The sequence below is a fragment of the Salvia miltiorrhiza genome, unplaced genomic scaffold, assembly GCF_028751815.1.
Source record: "Salvia miltiorrhiza cultivar Shanhuang (shh) unplaced genomic scaffold, IMPLAD_Smil_shh fragScaff_scaffold_177:::fragment_3, whole genome shotgun sequence".
NCBI classification, from domain to species: Eukaryota; Viridiplantae; Streptophyta; class Magnoliopsida; order Lamiales; family Lamiaceae; genus Salvia; species Salvia miltiorrhiza.
In genome coordinates this window covers 4,618-16,910 of record NW_026651439.1, presented here as the reverse complement: position 1 = coordinate 16,910, position 12,293 = coordinate 4,618, and the positions used below count along the sequence as shown (strand labels likewise).

General features: G+C 36.0%; 1 protein-coding gene across 1 annotated transcript; it reads right to left on the bottom strand.

The window, feature by feature from the left end:
- Positions 1–305: 305 nt before the first annotated feature.
- On the bottom strand, positions 306–10,107 carry LOC131002732 (alanine--tRNA ligase-like). Its single transcript, XM_057929196.1, has 23 exons — positions 9,658–10,107; positions 9,201–9,439; positions 8,958–9,098; positions 8,415–8,561; positions 8,165–8,317; positions 7,800–7,929; positions 6,037–6,133; positions 5,706–5,826; positions 5,515–5,574; positions 4,683–4,733; positions 4,516–4,611; positions 4,156–4,257; positions 3,879–4,001; positions 3,153–3,296; positions 2,974–3,045; positions 2,814–2,889; positions 2,587–2,729; positions 2,390–2,498; positions 2,130–2,317; positions 1,755–1,844; positions 1,079–1,261; positions 793–972; positions 306–508 (listed from the first exon to the last, which is right to left on the bottom strand). Exons 1-23 carry the CDS (start codon positions 10,034–10,036, stop codon positions 437–439), a joined length of 3,096 nt encoding a protein of 1,031 aa, XP_057785179.1. The 5' UTR covers positions 10,037–10,107; the 3' UTR covers positions 306–436.
- Positions 10,108–12,293: the final 2,186 nt, after the last annotated feature.

Below are 12,293 nucleotides of genomic sequence, written 5' to 3'. Positions count from 1 at the left end.
CAAAATCTATGTATGAGTAAATAACAATTGCAAAGTCACTAAATCATAATTGAATGTAATAAGATGATTGCCATCAAAGTTTGTGTCTGATTTCTGTTAATTTGCAAGGTTTTGTAAAAACGGGGAATTTATACTCAGAAGTCAGAATTATTAGGGAGCTTCCTATGCTACAACCAAGTTTTTAAAGAAGCACGGTTGTCTTCAACAATATATCAGAAATAAGAACAAAGTTGCCAATGCCAATGCAGCAGCATAAACATGGATAGAAACGGTATGTATAGCCTTCTGACAAAAGCAATCAAATCTATATCAAATTAAAAAGGTTTCTTTTCTTTCTTTCTATTCAGAATACAAACAAGACAGCACTAGTTGGTTCAAATTTTCTTGTGTATAAATTTGAAATAAGTAGAGGAATAGCTGATTTTGGAATACAATCTCATTTCAACTTCATTGCCGCAAAGGATTCTGCCACACCCATTGCAGTTTCAATGCGCGATGCATCACTCCCCTGAAAGAGTGACAAAATCCATTAGATGAGATCATACCACTACCCAGATAATAAAACCAAAGCGTTCAATTCTAACAATTCTTAGGCAGTTATCAGATTAAAACAACAGCAGCTATATGCATAAGCACGCGAGAAAATATTCTGTTTTCCGTTCCCATATGAACGTGAATACAATTCCTGACACATTCAAAAAATGTGATTGTTTATGCATCACAGAACTTACTCGTCTCTATAATTGAGTTATTCTAAGAATCATAACAGGTGATTGAAATGGCATTACTCACCTGGCCTTGAGCAAGACCTCCTTTTCCTCCACCTCCTTTTCCATTAATCAATTCCAAAACCTTTTTCAACCATTCCGTAACATTTAACTGCTTGTACTTGCCATCTTTTTCTGGTACACCAGCACAAACAAAAGCCTTGTTCGCCGCTTCATCTCTGCTAAAGACCATGATTGCCATCCCCTAACATAAGTAAATCAGATTCAGAGAACCATGTGTCAGGAACAAGTAGGAAGTGATTTAAGAAATAGTAAGTGGATGATAATTTAAGTAGGAAAGTGCCAAGAACCTTCTGCTCCATCACTTTGACAACTGCCTCACGGATGGCAGTAGTATCAGAACCAACATCAACTAGTGAAATGCAGTAGGTCTTTCCATTCGATGAAGCACCTTCAGCTGTTTGTATGGCTGCTTCGATGGCTTTCCGCATATGTTCTTCAGCTATCTTCTTTTTTGCTTTAATGACTTGGCTCTGATAAAAAGACAGTTTTATATTCATTTTCTTTCTCCCAATAAAACTTCCAAAGTACGTCATCACATTATAAGAGAGTCAACTAGGTAATCACATACGCACTTGACAAAGAACAGGATTAATCACCAACTATCAGGAAATTGATGAAATTTGTTTTAGAATCACCATCTAGTGAATGACTACCATTAATTTTCAAGTGCAGATGGAAACACCCTGCACATACACTAGCACCATATGAAAACCCCACCTAACTCTTTTCTCAAATAATTTAATAGTTCACAGATCTCTGTAGACAAGTAAGATTAGGCTCAAGAGCAGTAACATATAGCTCCGTTAATACACAGCAGGTGTGTGTGTGTGTGTTGGTCTAGTGGTAGAGTGGTTAATATCTGAGGTCAAAAGGTCACAAGTTCGAGTCCACCGTCACGCAACCTTTAAATTTAAATGGTCACAGATAAAAAAAATGCACAACAGACTCGAGGGTGAGAAGTACCTGAAGCACAGAAATTTTTGCCTTGAGATCAGCTTTTGTTGCAGAAGAAACAGATGCTCCTTCCACACGACTATTTAAGGAAGTTACTTTCTGAGAAGTAATTAAGAAAGAAAAAAAGTCAGCTCATAATATCAATAATAGGACATAGAAAAAATTTATTTTAGTGATGGTAAAAAACAAAAACGAGCATATATTAGTCTTTACAGGAAAATGAGTCTTCAAGAACATGCCACTTTAGCAGAGAGATTGAGTGTTCAAATTATAAGATGTGACAGGATTGCATGTCAAAGTTTCAGGCTAGACAAACAAGGGAAGTAGCTATCCAACAATCCCAGCATATTACTGACACATATTTCAAATCTAAAATACAGGAACCTGCTCCAGAATGCTTCCTTCAGTTTTGGATGCTTCATTTATTTCTTGCTCAAGTGATGACGCCAGTTCAAAAGCTTTGAAAGCATAATCCAATGTGACTGCTGTAACTCTACGGATTCCTTTAGCAATTCCTTCCTCTGATAAGAGTGCAAATGCTTTGGCGTCCCTTGTATTTGATATATGTGTCCCTAAATGAGCATGTCAACTTTATTAACCCAGCAAGAATTCGCTGTAAGAGGTGATCAAAGTCCTTTATTTACCTCCACATAACTCAGCAGAGATCGATAACCATTCCTCACTTTCAGGATTTGCAAGTAAATCCTCCACTTTGCGACCAACTGATACAATCCGAACAGGGTCAGGATACACCTACAAAAAAAAGAAAAAGGAGGGATGAAAGACAAAACATAAGCAACCACCAAGATGGTCTTCAAGTATAAAAATTCTACAAGCTTACCTCCCCAAAAACAGCTCTTAGACCATTTACACGTTTTGCATCAGCCAGCTTAGTCTCCTTTGCGAAAACATCCAGTTCAGCCTTAATCTGCTCGTTCACAATGGACTCAATTTTTCTTAGTTCCTCGGGTTTCACAGGCTTCCCTGTAAAAGATTGTGGGAGAATCAGTTGCTAAAATAGGGAATGCAAAAAATTAAAACTGGAAAAACTAAAACGGGTAAGCTTACCATGAGAAAAGTCATATCTCAGCTTCTCAGGAAGAACAATGGATCCTTTCTGGTCGACATGGTTACCAAGTACCTCCTGCACTTATCACAATGTTTTGAAGGCTAATTTCAAAAATAAACAGGACCCCATGTAGAGAGCAAGTTTCTGTTCGGGCCTTACCCTTAGAGCAAAATTCAACATGTGCGTGCAGGTATGATTGGGAGCAATCAATTTCCGTCTATCATAGTCAACCTGTTCAGCCCCAACAAGAAAACTACTTAAAGGGCAAACAAAAGTACCTAATTTGTGGGTATTTAAACGACCATGATGAAAATTTTAAGCATAAAATAAGGTATCACCTTACAAACTACTTTATCGCCAATGTAGAGCCTGCCAGTCTTTCCTCTAAAAGAACCAATATGAATAACAAACCCACCATAAATCTGAACATTACTCACTTCAAAAGCTCCATCAGGGCCTTCAATTATTCCTGTATCATATATCTACAAGACAAAATACTGAGCGAGTGAATACAGAACTGTGCTCCAAAACCCAGGATGATTTTGCATTTACACAAAAAAAAAGGCAAGGATAATTATGAAAAACAGAGTAGAGAGATATAATTGCCCAACACAAAAGGAAAACTCACTAAATTCATGCGAGAAAACTTTACCTAGGATAATGATTTGTATATTATTGGTGTTCGTCAACTATGTTTGTGTCTTGCAGACCATCTCACGAAATCTTGCATTATAGTCTAACATAGTTAAAAACAATTACAGTTCATGCAAACACACTTCAGTCTACGACGACCAATCGATCAATCTTGGGTAACCACCAGTGAAGTTACAGTGAGTTTAATGTGATTATGTTAACTAGGAAAACAAGATTAACTTTCTTTAAAAGCAAATTTGAGAGCCAATCTGACACTTAAGTAACAATTATCCACCACAGCAAATTGAAAAATGTACTGGACATATTTAGCTTCTAGAAATAACCAAATTAGGAGCTCACACTCTGAAGGTGAAAACCAATAAGTGGCACCTGTGACGACCAGATGAAATCCATAGAAGATAGATGTTTACCTGACCACCTTGCTCAGCATAAAAACTAGTAGTTTCAAGGATTAAGCCAACTTCTTCACCAGGAACAACACTTTCAAGGAATTCACTCCCAGTGTAAACAGCCTTAATCACACTTGTGTGGTCCTTGAAAATCAGAATGCAAAAAAATACAAGTCCAAAATGAATTATTTATGGCCCCAGACCAACATGGTAATAAGATTTATTTGTAGGAATGCAGACAGACACAAAAGCCAGTAGCAAGAACGATTGAATGCAGCTAATTAACATGATTACAAACCTGAAACCAAGTAAATTTGAATGAGTCATCTGTAGCAGAAACCCCTTTCTTGTGCAATGAAGCAGTAGCATCGGCATCCATGGCAATAACAGCACCAGCTTGCTAGAAAATCCACAGATAACTTTTAGCATAACCATATTCAGAGGAAACATAATCTTTGGAGAAACAACTGTCAGGTACTTCTCTCAGTGCATCAATATCAAGAATTATTCTCTAAACTTGCTTATGAAAAACAATTTTGCAGCAAGGACATATTTCTAATTCAAGAACTTTAATTATGAGTTTCTTAAAGAATCATTAGAAAAATATCTCTGAAGAAGAAGAATTTTTTTATTAATTGTAAGTAGTGTGTATTATCACCTTATTCTGTGCACTCCTTGATCTTTCTCGTGCTTTATTCATAGCTAGATTAAAGCCTTCCACGTCCACAGTCAAGCCTCTTTCTTCGGCCATCAGCTGATGGACATAAGTTGTTGGTCACAATCAAAAGAACAAAATCATTTTCACACAGAAAATTGGGCAATCACCTGAGTTAAATCCAAAGGAAATCCATAGGTATCCCACAAGTCAAATGCATCCTGCAATTAAATGAAAGTTTGCAGTTAGAGGCTAAAAACCAATTTTCCTGATTGCAACAAAGGCTAGTAGACCAAACGTATTATATAGTAGATGTTTTCACTTTGCAGGACACCACAACTACGCATGTGTCTATTCAATCAAAATCTGCACAGCAGATAGGTGAGAATCAAGAAAGTTGGGGCAAGAGCATGAAAATTATCCATGTGGAGGTAGTCTGAATAAATGAGAACATAAGAGAAAGTCAAGATGTTTTAGACATAGGTGTGAAGCCCTTCCATGCCTTGACAAGGAGTGCAGAAAATATAAAATCATCTCCTTAATTAAGTGAGGAAGGAAAGACCTAAAAAGAATTGAAAACAAATTTTAAGAAAAAGAAAATTATCCTAAGAAATTACAAAATGAACGCAGTGGCAACATATGATCGATATATGCTACCCACATAATGGGATAAATGGTTGGTGCTTGCTGTTGCTGCAGATGAGAAGAGGAATTCCAGGAAATCTGTTTAGGACTTGGGTCATTTCAGATAGATTGCATCTGAGAAATATGGAGCTCCATGCAAGGTCATAAAAATATAATGCAGCATGCATGCTAATGCAAGAAATTGAGTAACAAAAGAAACACTTTCAGGTGACTATAGAGTGCCTATGTGGAAATGAGTAATGATGTATGAGTAGTATAGAAGCTAGATTGGCCTTCACACAAGAGAGGTTGATAAAAGCACCAAAATTATTATAACTGGATAGAGATGAATGACAACAAAACTGGCTAATCACTTGCCTGTCCACTAAGTGTTTTCCCTTGGACTTCTTGAGCAGCCTTCTTAAATTTCTCAATTCCCTATTGAAGAAGCAGACCAGAGCATTAGAATAGATTCATAATTTCTTCTAGGGGATCCAAACCAGTATCTAAACAAAAATGACAAAAGGGAATGAAAATTGAAACAAAATAAAGGAAATTAATAAACATACTTTAGTCAAAGTCCTGCCAAAACTGGCCTCTTCATCTGCAATGATCTCCCTAATCTTCACGGCATGTTCTTTCAGCTCCGGAAAAACATCACTCATGACATCCACGACAACTTGCACCAGCCTTTTCACATAACAAAATAATAGTATGAGAAGCAATAAACAACCTCGATTCTACATTATGCAACAAATATATATGTAAGACCACAATCGAGGAAATAGGGGTGGAGTATATAGTGGAATATCTTGACGATAGAAAAGTACAGTACATAATACAAAGGCTATATTGAGGGAGGGACAAAAACGAAAAATGAACAATATGGTAAATGTGTACCCATTGAAGAAGCCTGGCTGAGCTTTCAGGACTTCAGTGCCATATCTGACAGCTCGCCGAAGGATGCGCCTCAACACATATTCACGCCCATCATTACCTGCAGACCAAGATATCAGCCTCACATCCAGTAAAAGGACACTGCTAGCATATGTCATTTTGGCATCAGCCTATTGTGTAGAAGGAGGTAGAGAACAAGAACTTGAAGTGCACTTATATTACTCCCTCCATCCCATTTGACTTGGCATGTATTCCTTTTTGAGCTATCCCACTTGACTTAGCCTGTTTTCTTTTTGAGTAATCACTTTACACTACATTAAATATGGGTCTACACACCTTTACACTACAATCTTACTCTCTTAAATAACCATGCCAAATATCAATATTACTCCATTTCTAATAGCAGCAATTCAATTAAAGTTACCAAATGCTACAAAAACAAGTCAACAAACTCTAAGGATGTGTTATCTTTGGTTGTAAATATATAATGAGAAAATGAAGGATAAAAAAAATTCTCCCTATAAATACCTCCTTTCTTTTCCCTCAGTTTCTACGAAAGAGAATTTCACCCTTTCTCATTCCTCATTTTCACTCCAAGGAGGGATAATATTATCACCCCCTCAATATATCAACCTATTAACTATTCTACCCAATATGGTCCACGACTTTAATTTAACCTAAACTACCTTATCCACTAAGGTAGGTCCCTTTCTCCACTCACATTACACTCAACTACAAGTCTACAATTGTTAAAACTCGTGCCAGTCCCTCCTAGGACTATTTTTAAAGGACAGAGGGAGTAGTTTTAAAAAATAATTTCCATGCACATAAGTTGATAAATAGAATTCTTAAAAATAATTCAACATTCAAAATTTGGTTCCTACACTTCTATAGCACTATTTTTCGTACTTGCGTAAGTTAATTTGATAAAATAAAAGGATTTTTCAAAAAGAAAAAAATAGAAACTGTCTGAACCACCCAACCACCTCAGCCAGCACTACAGACTGGCCCACATGGGCCACATAATGGTGGGGCTGGTGTGCCCAGTGGTCCTAGCCCACTCTGGCAGCTTTGCTGTAGGCACAGACAGTTCTATCGGTGATTGTGGGTTAGCAAAAGCATGCAACCAATGTAGCATGAAAGCGCAGGAAATGCCCGTTCATTTCATGCAGGCACAAGATGAACCTGAAGATGCCACACTTGGAGAGGAAAAGATAAAAAGGAAAGGAAAGAAGAAGAAAGGAATGCTGCTGTAAATAACACATTTAGAACACATTTATAATTTATAATATTAATAGAAGTCAATCCAGACATCTTTTACAGAAGATCCCAAACGTTAACCATAGGAAAGACTGTCCACATTACAACTTACAAGGACTAAAAGTAAGTAAATGAGTTCATTACAGTTCAGAAGGGACAAGATAATAAGAAAGTTACGAACAACAAAAACTTCATGATTCTCATCAATGTTTGCTGGCAACTTCACAGATAAAAGCGAATGCAAAAGGCATTAATCTTGAGTACCATGAGAACAAAAAAAATACTTGTGCTTCTCATGCCATCTAAAAAGATTCACATGACAAGCATAACCGTGCAGCTATATATTGACATTTTTCAAACAAGTTCAGAAATTCAGATGCCAAGAGTTCAGAAATATGTTATTGCTGGAAATAAGAATGAGAAGTACACAATGTCTCAGGCACTACAAGTTACAACTTATGAACTAGGCACATCAAAAATCATGATTACAAACATTAGTACTTCACCTGGACAAGAACCATCAGCAATAGCGAATGAAATTGTTCTAATGTGGTCAGCAACAACCCTGTAGGCCATGTCAACTGTGTCTACGTCATCACGTCCAACTTTTCCAGTGTACTGGCGGGCTTTAGTTGCCTACAAAGATTAGAAATTACTTAGAGACCACAAATACCTACCCATGAATATTTAAGTAGAAAATAACAGAGATTGGGAGCAAAATCCCTTATTATTTTCTAAGACTCATGTCTTAGTGTATCAGAACATATTTCACAACCTTTAACATTTAAAACATGAAAACTTCTTATTATCTAAAATGATTCTTCAGACTGAAAGAAGTTTAGTTTACCAAGACTGAGATATTCCGATTTACCTGTTGTATTGCATCAAATATGGGCATGAATATATCAGTATCGTAATTGCTCATCTTATTTTGAAGAATAGAAGTTAATCTTTCAAAACCCATCCCAGTGTCAACGTGTTTCGCAGGCAGAGATTTCAGTACTCCATCAGCTTCCCTGTTAAACTGTAATGTGCAATCAACTCAGTTGCTGAAACCATGAGCAAATAAATACCCCCCCCCCCTCCCCCCAACTCAAATAGGATAAGATTTTAAGAATTACCTGAATAAACACAAGATTCCATATCTCAATCACTGTAGGATCATCATTGTTCACAAAGGATGCAGCATCACGTCCGCCAATTCTATCAAAATGGATTTCAGTACAAGGTCCACAGGGTCCAGTATCCCCCATTTCCCAAAAGTTGTCCTATTCAAAGTAGCATAAGATAAAGAAATTTAGTGAATATAGAAATTAGACATCATTTAGATTGCTAGATAAACTGAATGCAATGTAGAACACTAAATATACAAATACATATAATTAACAATAGGCACATGAATGCAAATATGTACTAGAACTTAGAAGAACTAATTCAGTATCTTAATGTTCTGCTCCAAATTCAGATGTGTCCATGGTATCGGATCCACTTCAAGCATCCATTTAAGCGAGATCTTTCCAAATTGTTTCATGACAGTTAACATCAAATTTAGCTATGAATTCACAGGTACAAAGATATATAGCTACATATGCATGCACATTTATAAATAAGTAAAATCATGCACAGTGCAGACAAACTAAGGGGAACAAGAGAAGAATTCATACTTTACAACCAAAAGGTAAGACGCGATTAGGAGGGAGAACTTTGAGCCATTTATCCCTCGCTTCAAAGTCAGCAGGAAGACCAAGTTTCTCATCACCGCCAAAATAGGTGGCATAAATTCGATCGGCAGGTAACTTATACACCTGTTACGAAGTACAACAAATCAAATATAAGTGGAACCAGTGAAATACCAAAGAAGACAACAAAACTCATCTCGGCATACATAAATCTTGAAGGAAGCTTGCCTTGGTAAGAAGCTCCCAAGCCCATTCAATGGCCTCATTCTTGAAATAATCCCCGAACGACCAATTCCCAAGCATCTCGAAGAAGGTGTGGTGGTAAGTATCCTTGCCCACATCATCAAGATCGTTATGCTTGCCACCAGCACGAATACACTTCTGAGTGTTACAAGCACGTTTGAGTTTGCTTAACTCCGTGTTAGGGTCAACCGTGCCCAAGAAGATCGGCTTGAACTGATTCATACCTAACCAATACAATCAAACACACACCAGTAACAAAAAAAAAATCAGCATCTATAACTTAGGCTGCCTTCGGATCACAAATAGCTACTCCACTTCAAATTCTGTATAACGCTTTCACTGACACCAATTTGAGCAACTAATCATTCAAATCCAAAACACATCCAATTAAATAGAACTCCGAATTGCAGAAAACACACATATTCGAGAAGCGAAAATTTACCAGCATTAGCGAAGAGAAGAGTGGGGTCATTATGGGGAACAACAGGGCTCGATATCCAATTGACATGAGCTTTGTCCTCGAAGAATTTGAAGAATGTTTCCCTAACTTTCTTCGCCGGCCACTCGATTTCAGTCGCCTGAGACCCCATAGAATGCGTTGATGATGATTCTTCCGCCGCAATAATACTGCTGCGGCTGCTATAGAAGTGAGCTGGCAGGAGAAGCACGAGACTCCGGGGTGTGGTAGTAGCAGCCGGCGGCCGAAAAGGACGAGGTGATGGCGGCGGCGGCGGTAGCAGCGGAAGTTTGAGTACTCTGCGGAGTGGTAACGCCAAAGAGGAAATGTTCCAACTGCTACCTTTGATAGCGTAAACCCTCATCCATTCCCTTGTTTTGCCACCCTCAACTATATTTATAAAATAAGTAACCTTTTTTCTACTTCTTTTTTTTTTAAGGTAAGGGTGCTATTGCTACAGGTATATATTTATAGCGCCAATCAAATTGTCAATAGATACGTAACAACCCAAATTATATTAGTACTCCATCCGTCCCAGTTGAAATGTTTTGTTTCTTTTCGACACAGAAATTAAGAAATGTGTATAAAGTAGATAAAGTGGGTTGGTAGAAATTATTTAAATATTAAGTACAGAGAGAGAGTGTATTGTCAAAAAAAAAAAAACAGGACATTTCAAGTGGGACAACCCAAAAAGAAAAACAGAACATTTCAGCTGGGACGGAGGGAGTATTTGTGTGTGACAACTATGTGCGCTTGTGGTGTAAAAGTTTATAGTATTAAAAAGATAATTTATAATTTAAAATTAATTTGAAAATTAAATATTGTAATTTTGCAAATATCAGAATAACTTAATTTAAATACAAATATGAGTATTAAATATAGTTAGTTTGTTTCTTTCAATTATTGAAATAATAGTAGAACCAAAAGTGTGTAACTAAAATATATGAGTATGTATTACAATATATATACCGTTCAAGTCATTATTTTTTTTAAATCGAGAATCGATTCAAGATAAATTTTAACAAATATATTTCAACAACACAAATAAATAATTAACTCAATTATCTTATAAAAAATTATAAATATAATCATAGTTGAATATAGAAAAAAATGAAGATATTATGAAAAAGTAAACAAGTTAAGGAAAAAAATAAAAATAAAAATTTGAAAAAATGGATTTATTCAAAAAAAAAGGAGAAAGAAAGAGTGAATTTTTTACAATTTTAATCTTTAAATAAATATAAATTTTATATTTAAAATTATGATATATATATATAGCAAAATAAATCATATATTACGTGGCGTTATATAATCACTCCATTCTCATTTTCATCAATTCTCATTCATTCTTATTTTTTTTCTATCCAAAATAACCAAAACATACTCATCGTGTCTTTGCCTTTGAAATCATTGACCCACTCGTGATCGACTGTAAACATGATGTGTGTGTTTTGGTTATCTTGGACGCTTGGTGTGACACCCAAATCTAATTAAAATTTAAATGTATATTTGTGCGTAAAAACTATGAATATAAATAAATATTTAATGAGAAAATCATGAAATAAATTTTTATTTAAAACATTTTACTCAAAATAACATCTTTAAGTAAAGCTAAATACAAAATATTTGATTCACCATTCGACCTTCCACGCGCCTCCGACCTTAGAAACTTGAAAATGTTAAATATGGGATGAGCATATAAAATATACTCAGTGTGGGAACATGCAATCATTGTCTACGTTAACAAAATGGTCAACACATACGTACTGCACTGTAATACTGATAACTGAAATTCGCACGGTGGCATACCAAGGACTTTAATGTCCTGGATCCATTGAGCAGGCCCCTGTCGAATAGGTTGCAACCTTAATTGTAACATGAAATCGCATTGTGGCATACTAAGGACTGTGAAGTCCTGGACCCATTGAGCGGGCCCCTAGCGATATAATTTAATTCACATGTGGTAAACATATAATATTAAAATGAACAACAATTAACCACAGATATGTATTAAAATAAACCCTACACTTAAAATTTGAACTTAAAAACTAACTGCGAGAATTTAAAGTTCACATCCTAGTCGCGCCGCACCTAATTACAAAGTAGGACAATACTTATAAAAGACTAAAGAAAGTTAAATATAATAATTATAATATATGTATATTTGTGAATGTGTGTGCGTGTGTAATCTACATATATATAAACGTATAAATATTATTTACCTTTCACAAATGATGAAGAACTTATTTGATTTTGGTATCTATGCCCATTAGAGGTGTCGAACTGTATCGGGCTAGCCCGGCCCGAAATTAAATCGGGCTACAAAATTCTAGGCCTAGCCCAGTCCCTCTCGGGCCATCAGGCGGTCGGGTCAAATCGGCTCTTTTTTTGTTGGAATGAGAAAAATTTATCATATTTTGATTATAGAACAAATCAATGTGAACAAGAAATTGAAAAGATCATTCATTTGCAAAATATTACAAATCAAATTCTTAATGCTTTTGTAGATACAAGAAAAGTGACACAATCTCACATACATGCTCCAAATACTCCAACTAAAATTGATGTCCCTGAAGGACAAATACTTTGGCAGCAAATGAGTCTAAAATTCTATGGTGTAA